Source organism: Dendrobates tinctorius, unplaced genomic scaffold (genome assembly GCF_039654945.1).
Source record: "Dendrobates tinctorius isolate UK_male_01 unplaced genomic scaffold, ASM3965494v1 ptg000216l, whole genome shotgun sequence".
Lineage (NCBI taxonomy): Eukaryota > Metazoa > Chordata > Amphibia > Anura > Dendrobatidae > Dendrobates > Dendrobates tinctorius.
In genome coordinates, this window is record NW_027361883.1 from 5,993,642 (window position 1) to 6,009,576 (window position 15,935).

The 15,935-nt window shown below is 46.0% G+C and overlaps 1 protein-coding gene across 1 annotated transcript in view; it reads left to right on the plus strand.

Moving 5' to 3' along the window:
- LOC141058884 (uncharacterized) overlaps positions 1 to 8,639 on the plus strand; it is a 46,935-nt gene extending 38,296 nt beyond the window's left edge. The window contains exons 2-3 of the mRNA XM_073555090.1: positions 6,118 to 6,271; positions 7,858 to 8,639. Of these exons, the coding sequence (XP_073411191.1) occupies positions 6,118 to 6,271; positions 7,858 to 8,398 (695 nt within the window). The 3' untranslated portion in view covers positions 8,399 to 8,639. The remainder of the gene's footprint in view (positions 1 to 6,117; positions 6,272 to 7,857) is intronic.
- The last annotated feature ends 7,296 nt before the right edge of the window (positions 8,640 to 15,935 follow it).

The window sequence follows — 15,935 nt, forward strand, 5'->3', positions numbered from 1 at the left end:
TGGCTTAATCAAAGCAAGCAGGCTCATAGCATGATGGGAACTTCCTATTCCGATTCCGATTCCGGAATCCGATATGACAAAAGTATCGGAATTAAGTATCGGAATTCCGATACCGCTAATATCGGCCGATACCCGATACTTGCGGTATCGGAATGCTCAACACTACTGGTGACCCGTGTCACGTAATTGCGGGTCACTGGTGTGTTGGCATGGCACCCAGAGGTCTCCTGGAGACCTCTATGGTTGTCAGTAGTCGGCACTCACATCAAGTGAGTAATTCTGCTACATAGAGTTGATCTGCTCATCGCCTCTATGTAGCAGAGGCGATAGGGATATGGCAGCTTCTATTCTCCCATGGAGACTATTGAAGCATGTAACATGTAAAAAGAAAATGTTTTTAAAAATATAAAAAAATTAAAAAAATATAAAATTTTAACTCACTTCCCTTTTGCCCCATTCAAAATAAAATAATAAAAATAAAATCAAACATACACATATTAGGTATCGCTACATTCAGAATCGCCCGATATATCAATAAAAAAAGGATTAACCTGATTGCTAAATGGCGTAGCAAGAAAAAAAATTAAAAATGCCAGAATTACGCTTTTTTGGTCGCTGCAACATTGCATTAAAATGCAATAACGGGCGATCAAAAGATCGTTTCTGCACCAAAATGGTAACACTAAAAACATCAGCTCGTTGCGCAAAAAATATGCCCTCATGTGACCTGAAATCATGAAAAATGGAGATGTTATGGGTCTCGGAATATGGCTCAATTTTTTCTTTTTTTTTAAGCAAAGTTTAGAATTTTTTTTCTCCATCCCGATAAAAAAGAACCTAGACATTTTTGGTGTCTATGAACTCGTAATAATCTGGAGAATAATAATCGCAGGTCAATTTTAGCATTTAGTGCACCTAACAAAAAAAATAAACAAAAAAAAGTGTGGGATGCACTTTTTTTTGCAATTTCACTGCACTTGTAATTTTTTCCCGTTTCCTAGTGCACAACATGGTAAAACCAATGGTGTCATTCAAAAGTACAACTCATCCCACAACAAAACTAAGCCCTCACATTGCCATATTGATGGAAAAATAAAAAATGCAAAAATGCAAAACCAAAAAAAGTTCCAGGGTTTAAGGGGTTAAAAGTGTTTTCAGCATAACTTCTTTGTCATACAGGCTTCATCCACACGCAACAATTATTTCTTCTGTGAAAAGACTAGAGAAAATAGAGTCTAGGCTAGTTTACAAAAAATACCAAACTTTATTCGTCATAAAATAATGACATAAATGCCATTAGAGCACAAAGCGACATATATAATAAAATACGCAGACAATGTGTGAAGAGGGTACATATAATTAGAAGTGACCTAAATACCCTAAAAGGTAGCATACGCTGCCATCTCAATTGGCACATGCGGGACAGAAAATATATTTGTATACTACCACTAGCAAGACAGTCTCAATAAACTACATGATCCAAAAAAGTAATAAACGTAATATGAAACCTCAGCATCTGTAGCTCTCCCATAAGTAGTAAATAGGAAATGAAGCCTAATAATATTGGTAAAAACAGGCAGAGCGCCAGGTGCAGCGGTACATTAGGAGACTGAAAGATTGTGGCTATATATAGCCATGTGGCAGGAACATGTAAAAAAGTGTTAAATCATTAGACAATGCATCGCTAGTATATAGTTACCCGTCATGTGTCCAAAGGGGAGGGCAGGAAAAGCAAAACCCCGACGTACGTTTCGATGTGTTAACCTTCCTCAGGGTCTCCCATCCTGGTATGTGCTGCACCCCTCATCCCTATCCTGGTATGTATGGTACCCTCACCCCCCCAATCCTGGTGGTACCACCTTATCCATATACTGATATTCATGGTTCTCTCACTCCCCAATCCTGGCATACATGGCACCCCCTCATCCCTATTGTGGTATGCAGGGTACTCCCTCATCACTATTGTGGTGCCCTCACCCCCCAATCCTGGTATGCATGGTCCCCTCACCCACCTATCCTGGTATGCATGGTCCTCTCACTCCCCTATCCAGGTATGCATGGTCCTATCACCACCCTATCCTGGTATGCATGGTGCCCTCACCCCCCAATCCTGGTATGCATGGTCCTCTCACCCCCAATCCAGGTATGCATGGTCCCCTCACCCACCTATCCTGGTATGCATGGTCCCCTCACCCCCCTATCCTGGTATGCATGGTCCTCTCATTCCCCAATCATGGTATGCATGGTCCTCTCACCCCTCAATCCTGGTATGCATGGTCCCCTCATCCCACTATCTTGCTATGCATGGACCTCTCACCCCCCAATCCTGGAATGCATGGTCCTCTCACCCCCCCTATCCTGGTATGCATGGACCTCTCACCCCATATCCTGGGATGCATGGTCCTATCACCCCCCAGTCCTTGTATGCATGGTCCTCTCACCCCCCAATCCTGGTATGCATGGTTCTCTCACCCCCTATACTAGTACGCATGGTCTCCTCACCACCTCTCCTGGAATGTATGGTCCCCTCTCCCCCCTTTCGTGGTATACATGATCCCCTCACCCCCCAATCCAGATATGAATCATTCCCTCACCGACCTATCCTAATATGCATGGTCCTCTCAACCCCCAATCCTGGTATGCATGGTGCCCTCACCCCCCAATCCTGGTATGCATGGTCCCCTCACTCCCCTATCCTGGTATGCATGGTCCTCTCACCCTCAATCCTGGTATGCATGGTCCTTTCACCCCCCAATCCTGGAATGCATGGTCCTTTCACCCCCTATCCTAGTATGCATGGTCCTCTCACCCCACAATCATGGTATGCATGGTCCTCTCACCCCCCAATCCTGGTATGCATGGTCACCTCACCCCCCTATCCTGGTATGCATGGTCCCCTCCCCCACCTATCCTGGTATGCATGGTCCCCTCACCCCCAATCCTAGTGCGCATGGTCCTCTCTCCCCCAATCCTGGAATGCATGGTCCTCTCACCCTCCAATCCTGGTATGCATGGACCCTCACCCCCCAATCCTGGTATGCATGGTCCCCTCACCCCCCTATCCTGGAATGCATGGTCCTCTCACCCCCAATCCTGGTATGCATGGTCCCCTCACCCCCAATCCTGGTATGCATGGTCCCCTCACCCCGGTATCCTGGTATGCATGGTCCCCTCACCCCCCAATCCTGGTATGCATGGTCCCCTCATCCAGGTATCCTGGTATGCATGGTCCTCTCATCCCTCAATCCTGGTATACATGGTCCCTTCACAACCCAATCCTGGTATTCATGGCCCCCTCACCCCCCAATCCTGATGTGAATGGTTCACTCACCCCCCTATCCTGGTATGCATGGTCCCCCTCACCCCCCCTATCCTGGTATGCATGGTCCTCTCACCCCCCTTTCATGGTATGCATGGTCCCCTCACCCCCCTTTTGTGGTATACATGGTCCCCTCTCCCCCAATCCTGACATGAATGGTCCCCCTCACCCCTATTAAACTGCACACATTAAAAAAAACATTTATACTCGCCTTTCTTCCCTGTGTACAGCACTGCCCTGTGCACTGCAGTGTGTCTTCAAGCAAATGGCGGCGGTAAGCGCGGACTGCGCAAACGCCAAATCATGTCTAGAGTGGGCATGTTGTGGTGCTGGACTCGGCACCTGCGCAGTTCTCGCTTTCCGCCGCCATGTTCTTGAAGACACACTGCAGTGTGAACACAGTGTGTCTTACACAAAATGGCGCTGGAAAGTGCAGACTGCGCATGCACCGCTTCTGGCGCTATAACATACCCTCTCCTGTCGGCACAGCAAGACGCAAGACCCCGTGGCCACACCGAATCGGTAAGGTGTTGTGCCGGCGATCTCCTGGGGGAGGGTGCGCATGCCGGCGATCTCCTGGGGTGCGGTGGGTGCATCACTCTGGAGCCAGACTGCGCAGCCGCGTTGCGCTTGCGCAGTCTATAGAGGCTTCAGACATAGTGACGCTTAGCCCATTATATTATAGATTTTTGGTTGCTAATACTGTGCTCCTGAAGCCACACAAGAGAAAAGTGTATGCACCAAACTACAGGGATCACCTCCAAGCCAAATATTCAGGTTTAACAAATTTCTTTATTACAATGAGCAACACAAACACTTATATATACTGAATGAGATTGGGACATAACAATGCACTGACCTTGAGAAAGACACATTATTGTGTCGGTACGCGTGGGTCCTGGGCCCCTTGTAACTGAGCTGTGTGCTTGTGCTCAGGGGGTAACCGCCATCATGCTGGGGGAAGGAGTGATTTAATCTGTACCTCTTTAGCCATCTTTGCTGGTAACAAGCTGTGTTTGCGTGGCATCATTGTATTTCTGCCATATTAGAACTGAGTGCTCATGGTTTGTAGGTATACAGCATATTTTTGCATTTATTTGATTATGTTGTCCTTGGCTGTGTATTTAATACTGACAGCACTTCATGATTGAGGCTCATATGCAAACAGCGTACGGACAGACCACTGCTACAGCAGGAGCGAGGCAATATTAGCCAGCAATCATTTGTATTGGTTTACAGCACTCTGACTGTGGGGTTACTGTGGGGCTCTAAGTATTTGAGTCTTTATTGTTTAACATCATGACTAGTGATGGGCGAGTCCTAAATTACTCGGAATCGCTTGACTCTAGCGAGTCCGAGCCCAGGACTCGCTACTCGTTGCCAGTCTAGCGAGTCCAATGTTAATGAATGGGGAAGCGAGTCTTAGCGAGTAATGTGCAATTTACAAATCGCAGATGTGTCTCGGAAAGCGCTTGCATTGGCGATTTGTAAACCCCACTCGCAACAGTTTGTTGCTGCTGTGTCCGAGTCCAAACTCGCATTTGTTTGTCTTATTTAGCGCCGATGAGGCGAGGGAAGCAATTTTCTCTAGCACACACCATGCTTTGAGCAAACAGGAAATAATCCGAGTCGGGTTGACATACGCACACACACACAGAGCAATACAGAGCAATCATGGCCCGTGTCACTGTCAACACGCTGCAGTTGATTGATCTGGTGGAGGCTCGGCCCCTGCTTTGGCTCCCCACTGACCCTGCCTATGGGCATAACATCCAGCGGACTACAGCCTGGAGGGAGATCGCTCAAGTGATGTTCCCTGCATTCCATCGCAGTGGCCATGATGCACAGAGCAATATGGGTAAGTTAAATGTGTTCACACGTTATATTGCATTTACCATATATACTCGTGTATAAGCCAACCCGTGTATAAGCCGACCCCCCTACTTTTGCCCCCAAAAACTGGGAAAACATATTGACCGCTATCCTGGTATACAGCGGCTATCACTGGTAGACAGCCCCCCAGCAGAGTATACAGCTCCCCCTGCAGAGTATACAGGCCCCCCAGTGGGTATACATGCCCCCATATTATGGTATACAGGGCCCTCAGTGGGTATACAGGCCCCCCAGCAGTGGCTATACAGGCCCCCGTGGGTATACAGGCCCCCAGCAGTGGGTATACAGGGCCCCCAGTGGGTATACTGGCCCCACGTGGGTATACAGGCCCCCCAGCAGTGGGTATACAGGGCCCCCAGCAGTGGGTATACAGGGCCGTCAGCAGTGGGTATACAGGGTCCCCAGTGGGTATACAGGGCCATCAGCAGTGGGTATACAGGACCCCCAGTGGGTATACAGGGCCCCCAGTGGGTATACAGGGCCCCCATGGGTTTACAGGCCCCCCATAGCAGGGTATACAGGACCCTCAATGTGTTATCATGCGCCGTCGCATGGTTGCCTATATTTGGATGGGGTCACAACAGTACACTTAGTTTAAGGGCTGGTCCTCCTGGCTCTGAAGGCCAGGGGGTTGGGTGTATATTAATACCACTAATGAGCGGAGTCTGGTGCCCGCACTATTACATTCTCTATGCGTTGACATGTGCCCTGCCTCATTTGTGATTGTGTCAACGTGAGCTCAATGTCCGTAATGCTGTTGATGATGTTCCACACTGTCGTGTCACTGTGCCTTGTATACACATTACACACACAACATGAATAAAATGTTATTGTTGATTTGTACACATACTTTTTGTGTTTCAAATGTTACACATGTCTAAACCCGGTTTGAAATAATTTCACAGTTAACAATCTTACAATACGGTGGAAGAGCTGCCGGGATCAGCATAAAAAGCAGCACCGGAATAACTTGGAGAGGGGACCGGAAGCAGATCAAGGGCAGATGTATCGCCACTACGATCGGTTGTCCTTCCTAGAACCGGTGGTCCATATGCCAAGGTATGTGTCTGCAGCACTGTTGTGTACTATTATTATTATTATTATTTATTTATATAGCGCCATTAGGTTCCATGGCACTTTACATGAGGATAAGGGTTAACTAAAAAAAACTGTAAATGAAGACAATCAGGTCATACAGGTACAAGAGGAGAGGACCCTGTCCACGAGGGTTCACAGTCTACGTATGAAGCTCTATAATGAGTGTGGTGGTTTACATACCCACACTGGAGTTTGTTTCTGCCATGGTGCAACAGATTTCTATTACCTTTGGCAATGATCCAGGACATACACATTTATAGCCACATTGTGACGTTGGGACAAATAATCAATGTTCTGCAGGGTGGGCAGACACAATGTTCCGTGACCTCACAATTAGCTATTATTGTTGGCATGTTTGTGGAACAAAGCCATGTTCTTCCCTGCAATGGCCTCTAAGGTGTTTGGCCTTGTCTGGTTTGCCTGTCGTAAGCATCATTTGTATGTGTTCCTAATGGCCTCCACTTGCATAAGGGCCACATACATCCCTACACGTTTAGTTGTGGGTGTTTTTTTCGGCTAAATAACGTTGTAAGGATATACCCCTTTTGCACTAAACTGTTTGTACACCATCCCAGATTGTTGACACAGTCACACACATTTGAGGACACACATACCCTGTATCACTACAAATACGTTAACTGATGGCCACATTACGAATCCTCTGAAAAACATAGTGTTTTAATGCTGTATAAAATCAATCTAAAGGGGGCCATATTTTCAGTGCAACAGGCTTTTATGTCCAAGGTCCTTTAGGAAACCAGAAGTTTGCCCTTGCTGCTCCCGGCTTTGTGTTCGGCCCCGTTGGAATAATTGTAAAACTGTCCATCTGTGCATACCACCACCTTGTTTGGCACCAACGATGTGTGACCTGCTGCTCAAAAACAACCCCATACTCTATGTCCATTACAGTCGTTTCAAAAGCCAAGCCATATGTTTTGTGGGTTTTATTTACCAAGACATTCCTGATTAGCTTACATGGCAGCAACAAGGAGTGTAGGCCACTAACGCCGAATGCTCATGTGTCACCTATGCTGCTGGACTCCATTTCCTGTCTTGCTCACCTGTCCTATAGATCTGGGTTATGTGTATTGAGACCAAGGCCGCCCACACTGCATCTTTTAGTGTCCATCTGATGGCAAATAACCCTGAAGAATGTGTTTGCCTCACAGTGTCAGGCTATAGCTTGGTCCACATAAAGTTACAACAAAAAGTCAATGCAATAGTTGTGCCCACTAATATGTCATCAAGTGCCTAAATACCTGTCCTGCCTAAGGCAGGGCACAGTGTAATTGTGCACACAAATTTTTAAATTTCTAATGTAATGTCAAAAAATTGAGGACCAACACTACCCGCACATAGAATATTGGTTGAGGCATGAGCCAAAATGTCCTTAATTTATTTGCTGCAATTACATCTTAAGGCCAACAATGAAAACACAGAATACACAGAAACACAGAGTCAAAAAAGCGTGCAAATTTTATGTTTGACCTATGTTTTTGTTTCCAAATGCAACCCATTCACAAAATTTTTTGTGTATTTTGCCACAGAGCTGTTCACTACCGCAGGCGGCATCAGCACAGAAATCCTCCGGCACAGCTGCCTGAAGAGGCGAGGGAGGCCCCTGAACCACCCCGACTTCAAGTGGATGAACAAGATGTGGGAATACCAGCACCACCACCAACACCACCAGCTTTGGGGCATGGCCGGCCGCAAGGAGAGGAGGTTGAAGGGCCACAAGAACTCACTCCCCACCAAGGCCAACCTCCTGCAGTGGAGGAAGCAGGATGGCCAACTGCAAGCAGCAGCAGCCATGGTCTGATCCCGGAGGCACAAAATGACCTGCTTGGACAATGTGATGCTGCTGACTTTGCCCGCAGTCTCATACCGTTCCTGGCTCTCATTCCAGTGGAGAAAGCACTGCGGACAAGGTCAGCAATACACATTGTCCTTGATGCCAGTCGCCCCCCAAACCACCCTGGCGAGGTCTTTCATTTTTTGGAGCGGTGGCAACTGTCACTCTCCAACCTCCTAGACAGGCCCACACCCCGGGACAGCTATGTGCCGCCCCATAGAATCATAGAATCATAGAATCGTAGAGTTGGAAGGGACCTCCTGGGCCATCTGGTCCAACCCCCTGCTCAAAGCAGGATTCGCTAAATCATCCCAGTCAGATGTCTGTCCAGCCTCTGTTTGAAGACTTCCATTGAAGGAGAACTCACCACTTCTCGTGGCAGCCTGTTCCACTCATTGATCACTCTAACTGTCAAAAAGTTTTTTCTAATATCTAATCTGTGTCTCCTCCCATTCAGTTTCATCCCATTGCTTCTAGTCTTTCCTTGTGCAAATGAGAATAAAGTTGATCCTTCTACAATGTGACAGCCCTTTAGATATTTGTAGACAGCTATTAAGTCTCCTCTCAGTCTTCTCTTTTGCAAACTAAACATTCCCAAATCCTGCAACCTTTCCTCATAAGACAGGGTTTGCAGACCGGTCACCATTCTGGTCGCTCTTTTCTGAACTTGCTCCAGTTTGTTGATGTCTTTTTTAAAATGTGGTGCCCAAAACTGGACACAATATTCCAGATGAGGTCTGACCAAAGAGGAGTAGAGGGAAATAATGACTTCACGTGATCTAGACTGTATGCTTCTGTTAATACATCCTAGAATTGCATTTGCCTTTTTTGCTGCTGCATCACACTGTTGACTCATATTCAGTCTGTGATCTATTAGTATACCCAATTCTTTTTCACATGTGCTGTCACTTAGCCCTATTCCTCCCATTCTATATATGCTTTTTCCATTTTTATTGCCCAGATGTAGTACTTTGCATTTCTCCCTGTTAAAAACCATTCTGTTAGTTGCTGCCCACTTCTCCGGTTTATTTAAATCTTTTTGAATCCTCTCTCTCTCTTCTCTAGTATTAGCTATCCCTCCTAGCTTTGTGTCATCAGCAAATTTAATCAGTTTACCCTCAATTCCTTCATCTAAATCGTTGATAAAGATGTTGAACAATACAGGGCCCAGGACAGAGCCCTGTGGTACCCCACTTGAGACATTCTTCCAACTGGATGTGCAGCCATTTACGACCACTCTTTGGGTCCGATCACTAAGCCAGTTATGAATCCACCTAACAGTTGCCTTGTCCATTCCATACTTAATCATTTTTTCAATAAGGATTGTATGAGAGACTTTGTCAAATGCTTTGCTGAAGTCAAGATATACTATACAGCATTTCCTTGATCCACCCAATCAGTGATACCGTCATAGAAGGAAATTAAGTTAGTCTGACATGACTTATTAGTTACAAACCCATGCTGACTCTGTTTAATCACTTCATTCTTATCCAGGTATTGACATACATGTTGTTTAATAATTTGTTCAAAGATCTTTCCTGGTATAGAAGTCAGACTCACCGGCCTATAGTTACCTGGGTCCACCTTCTTCCCCTTTTTGAAGATAGGAACAACATTTGCTCTTCTCCAGTCTTCTGGCACTTCTCCTGTTCTCCAAGAATTTTCAAAGATTATAGAGAGGGGTTCAAAAATTTCTTCTGCTATCTCCTTCAGTACTCTGGGGTGTAATTCATCTGGACCTGGAGACTTGAATTCATTTAGGCTAGCTAAGTGTTTCCTCACTATCTTTCTGTTTATAGATATCCTGGATTCTTCTATTCCCTTAATAGGACAGTGAATAACAGTTGATGTTACATTTCCTTTCTGAGAGAAAACAGATGCAAAATAGGAATTTAAAAGTTCAGCCTTCTCAACATCCTGTCTTACCATTTCATCATTTTCATCCTGTAAAAATCCTATAGCATCTTTAACTTTTCTTTTACTTTTGACATATCCCCAAAATCCTTTATTATTGCTTTTGACATCTCTTGCAAGCCTCAATTCATTTTCAGCTTTAGATAATCTGATTTGTGCCCTGCAGGTTCTGCAGACAGCATTATATTCTTCTTTAGATATGCCTCCCTCTTTCCATTTTATAAACATTTTTTTCTTCCTTTTTAGCATGTGCTTAAGTTCTGTGTTCATCCATCCTGGTTTCCTTAACTGCTTCCTATTCTTCCCTCTTTTCGGAATTGTTAACAACTGTGCTTTGAGCATTTCATTTTTCAAGATTTCCCATCCTTCCTGGACATTTTTGTCTTTAAGGATATCCAGCCATTGGATCCCTCCAATTCTCTTTCTGAATCCCTTAAAATCTGCCTTTCTGAAATCTAACCTTGACGTCTGAGTCTTCACAGGTCTTCCGCCTCTAGTTATCCAAAATTCTAAAATAGCATGGTCGCTACCTCCTAGGGTCCCAGCCACTTTTACCTCCTCAACCATTTCCTCCCTGTTTATAAGGATTAGATCCAAGGTAGCAGTTCCCCTTGTTTTCTCCCTTACCTTTTGGAAGATAAAGTTGTCAGCAAGAGAGGATAAGAATTTCCTTGACCTGTTAGTTTTGCCTGAGAGAGATTCCCAACAAATGTCTGGATAGTTGAAATCTCCCATGACAACTATGTCATATTTTTTGGAGAACTTGGCCATTTGATGCATAAAGAGTTCATCCATATCTTCAGCTTGCGCAGGTGGCCTGTAGTAAATGCCTACAATGGTGTCCTTTCCATTGTTCTGTCCTTGTATTCTTACCCAAATAGTTTCCACAGAACTCCACAGATTGATTGATTGATTGATTGAGTGGAGGCCCCAGAGGCCTATACCTCCTTTCTCGGCAGGGAACAGGGACCTACTCAATTTCCCCACACCGGCCCAGATGATCCACCCTACAGGGTCAGAATCTGTGGCGGAGGCCATACGTGGGGCCATGGACCTCCTCCAGGACCAGGGTGATGGTGGGCAGGTACAGCCTACCCCACCCAATGAGCCCACCTACCACCATCTGTAGGTTAATTTATTGTTTTTTTTTTTTTCTTTTTTGATAAAAAATGTGCAGTGCACAATTTGTTTTTGTTTTTTTCTGTTTTGTTCTGTTCCATGTTTGCCGTTAAGGCGTGTGAATAGAGAGTTACAAAAAACAGCTTTGTGTATGTCTTTTTTCAGGTAATGGATGTGTAGGTTGTTTTGTGGGTGGTCTTAAAGTCATCATCATTAGCAAGTACTTTACGGCCCGCATGGCGCATGAAGGCACCTTGGTTAGTATGTGTAAAATCATGACTCCACATACAAATGTTGCTGACAAATAAATAGTGCCTGTGTTTGGGGGGGTTACTTAATGCCTTGCTATGGCAACCAGACTAGGAACACAGATGCGAGAGGCTGGGACGTCTACTTGCAACACAGCGCGTCTATGCGTTTTCTCCGGAGCGTACAGTGGGAGCCTTCGCCAGGCTCCAGCAGGATCATAGTACAAGCAACGCCCACGATGCAGGCATAGGCTTGTTGCCTCAAAAAATTAGCTCAAAGGGCTTAATAAAGTCTTTTTTGAAATAGAGGAGGGCGCGTGGCCCATACTATATACTTGCTTGTCCTACGAGCATAGTACAAGCAATGCCCACGATGCAGGCATAGGCTTGTTGCCTCAAAAAATTAGCTCAAAGGGCTTAATAAAGTCTTTTTTGAAATAGAGGAGGGCGCGTGGCCCATACTATATACTTGCTTGTCCTACAAGCATGGTACAAGCAATGCCCACGATGCAGGCATAGGCTTGTTGCCTCAAAAAATTAGCTCAAAGGGCTTAATAAAGTCTTTTTTGAAATAGAGGAGGGCACGTGGCCCATACTATATACTTGCTTGTCCTACGAACATAGTACAAGCAATGCCCACGATGCAGGCATAGGCTTGTTGCCTCAAAAAATTAGCTCAAAGGGGCTGTATTGTATTGGATGGAAAAAAAATAAAATGAAAAATGCTCACAAGCGGATGCACTTGTAAAGTAAAATGATTTTTACTGATTGCGTAGTTTTGTTATCATGCAGCAAATGTTGCAGGAACATGACTTATCACATCGTCTGAGCTGAGGGACATGCCGATACTTCCTGTCTTAAAAGGGCATAATGTTAAAAGCGCAATCTTCCAATCATATTAATTATGATTAGGTTACTCTACATTTGGGTACTGTCGTCTGGGGGGCTTACGAACTGCGATGATATCCAGTCCTTGTTAAACTTAATGAGAGTCAGCCTGTCGGCATTTTCAGTAGTAAGCCGTGACCTTCTATCAGTGACTATACCCCCAGCGGCACTGAAAACACGCTCTGATGTCACACTAGCAGCTGGGCAGGCCAGCACCTCCAAGGCATACAAAGAGAGCTCTGTCCAAGTGTGAAGCTTGGAAACCCAGTAATTAAAGGGTACAGAAGGCTCGGTTAGGAAGCTGGTACTGTCACTGACATACTCGTTCACCATGTTGGACAATTGTTGTTTCCTACTCAAGGTGACCGTAGGCATGATCCGTTGTTGATTGGAAGGTCTGTTGAACATCGCCCACTTGGTGGACATCTTACCCCCACCTCTTCTTGACATTGATGGCGTTTGTGTCCCAACCAAAGGCTGCTGTTGCAAAGAGCTGGTACTTCGGGGTATAGCGGAGTCAGACGGTGATATTGTCAGCAAATTGTCAACAACAACCCTCTTGAAATAAACCATCGTTAAGCCCCTGGGTGACTGCAAGAGCAACGACGGAAATTTGTCTTTGTACCGTGGGTCCAAAAAGGTTGACAACCAGTAGAGGTCGCTGTCATAGATGTGAATGACGCGTGGATCTTGGGAGAGACATTGAGACATTAAGTCAGCCATGTGTGCTAAGCTGCAAAGACTCATCTCCTCGGTTACAACAGAATGAGGATCACTACGCATCATGGCCTCTAAATCGGTCTCCGCCTCCTCCTCTTCAGCCCACCCATGGTGTACCGACATAAACGTAGGGTTGGGAGTACCATCAGGGTTCACATCAGTACCACAGAAAAATAAATCTTCTTCATCATCACCCTCATCACCTTCTTCTTCCAGACCCAATGTAGCCTGCTGATATTGGCTTGGCTGGCTAGGATCAGCGATGTTAAATTCTGGCTCCATAGCCATCCGCTGGGCTCTCAAAGATTCTGTTTTGAGATTCATTAGGGATTCGATTAGCAGGCAGAGCATGGGGATGGTGAGACTAATAATCGACTGATCACCGCTGACAAGTTTGGTGCAGTATTCAAAGTTCTCCAGCAACTCGCAAAGGTCAGCGATCCAGACCCACTCTAAAGTACTAATGTGTCTGGTGTGACTTCCGGGGTGACGGGCATGTTGCAGCTGATATTCCGCTATTGCCCTCTGCTGCTCATTAAACCTTGCCAACATATGGAATGTTGAGTTCCAGCGCGTGGGCATGTCGCAAATTAGCCTGTGTTTAGGCAAATTAAATTTGTTTTGAAGGGCTGAAAGACTTCCAACTGCTGTGGAGGAATGTCTGAAGTGGGCGCAATTTCGCCTCACCTTCTCCAGTAGGTCAGATAACTTGGGGTATATTTTCAGGAATTTCTGAACTACTAGGTTCAGCACGTGAGCCATGCAAGGCATGTGTACAAGGTTACCTTGCTTTATTGCCGCCACAAGGTTTCGACCGTTATCGCACACAACAAGACCTGGTTGTAGTTGCAGTGGGGCCAGCCACTCATCAGTCTGTTGCTTAAGACCTTTCCACAGCTCAGTTGCAGTGTGAGGTGTGTCACCTAGACAGATAAGCTTCAAAAGAGCATGTTGTCGCCTTGCTGAAGCAGTACTGCAAAGCTCCCAACTTGGACATGATGGTGCGGGCGGCTCAGCAGTGGACAAGGAAGTTGCAGAAGCAGATTGTGTACTGGACATATATGATGAGGCAGACACCCGGAATGATGTTGTGCCCGCTATTCGTGGAGTTGGTAGTATCGCAGATGGTCCACTTGGAGAAGTTGGGACACTCTCCACCAGGTTGATCCAGTGAGCCGTTAGTGAGATGTATCTGCCCTGTCCACAACAACTTGTCCACGTGTCCGTTGTTAGGTGGACTTTGGCGGTTACAGCATTTGTTAGCGCATGCTTTAAGTTGGTAACCACGTGCTGGTGTAACGCGGGGATGGCACTGCGTGAGAAAAAGTATCTGCTGGGTACAGAGTATCGTGGTGCTGCCACAGCCAACAACTCCCGAAAAGACTCTGTACCCACAAGCCTAAACGGCAACATTTCCACAGCTAACAACTTTGCAATTTGCGCAGTCACTTTTTGGGAAAATGGGTGTGTCGATTGGTACTTCCGCTGCCTTTCATACATCTGTGGCACAGACAACTGGACGTTTGTCGCAGACTCACCAGAGGCTTGACTACTGTCATGTCTCTCTTGTACCGCAGCTTGGGAGGAGTACGTTTGAGCAGGAGCTGATGCCTGAACACTAGCTGGTGAAGGATGGATCTGAGGTGGCCTGGAAGTGTTGGGATCAGAAGGCACTGATTTTGAAGCCAGATGGGCCGACCACTGAATTGAGTGCTTAACAGACATATGCTTACGCATACTGCTGGTGCTCAGGTTTGCTTTTCCCAGGCCTCTGCTTAGCCTTGCATGGCAGATGTTACAGATAACCATATTTGGTACAGATGTGCTATCCTTAAAAAAATTCCACACAGTGGCTTTTCGTCCTTTATGTTGAATTGGAGGCAGAGGAGGATGACTCTGTACAACACCAACTGTTGACACAGTTTGGGCAACTGTGTTTACAGTTTGTGCAACAGTTGGTACAGTTTGTGCAACAGTTGACACAATTTGGGCAACTGTTGTCACAGTTTGTGTTCTGGAGAAAGGAGTAAGCCTTGGTGCTTTTGGCGGTGGTACATAGCCACTTTCCTCCTCCTGGCTGCTCTGTTGGCTATGCATGTCAACAGTCCAGGTAGGATCTGTGGTCTCATCATCCACCCCTTCCTCTTCAAAGTCTTCTGGATAACGTGACTGAGCAGGCTGGCCAGATGAGATGTGTGTCTCATCATCCTCATCATCATCCACCTCCTGAGATGCTGTATGCCTTTGGTGAAAGTGGCTTTCTTCAGTACGAGGTGCTTCCAAACTTTGGCCATGAATAGACATTACGTCTTCTTCAAGTATCTCGTCAGGCAGTGACAAAGAAAGGCCAGATGCAATCGAGGGCTGATAAGAACCAAATAAATCATCAGAGTGACCAAGGTCGCGGTCCAAATTTTCCTCTTGCTGCCGATGGGTTGAGGAAATAGGAAGACTTTGAGGATTGGATGGCCCTGCGTTGTCTGTAGCGACACTAGACTGTGTTGGCAAGGACAATTGTGTACTGCCAGAATCAGTGGTCGAGGTCTTATCAGCCATCCAAGATGTTATCTGGTCATGCTCTTCCGGCCTCAAGACACGTTTTTGTTGAGTACTGGGAATTCTAGACAGGAGAAAGGTAGCTCTATCAATCCTCATCTGTCTACCTGTACCAGTGCCTTCTTGGGCACGACTGCTACGGCCACGACCTCGTCCCTTTGCAACCTCTTTTTTGGGAAATTGTGGTTTTTGTGACATTGTTGACAAATGCACAGTCACCGAGATGGAGTTAGGTGGTGCTGTAGGCGTCACTTGCTGGCGGGGTAAGTGTGTGTGCTGACACCTAGCAGTGAAGCTGCACACTAGTCCCTGCACTGTGCACTGCACT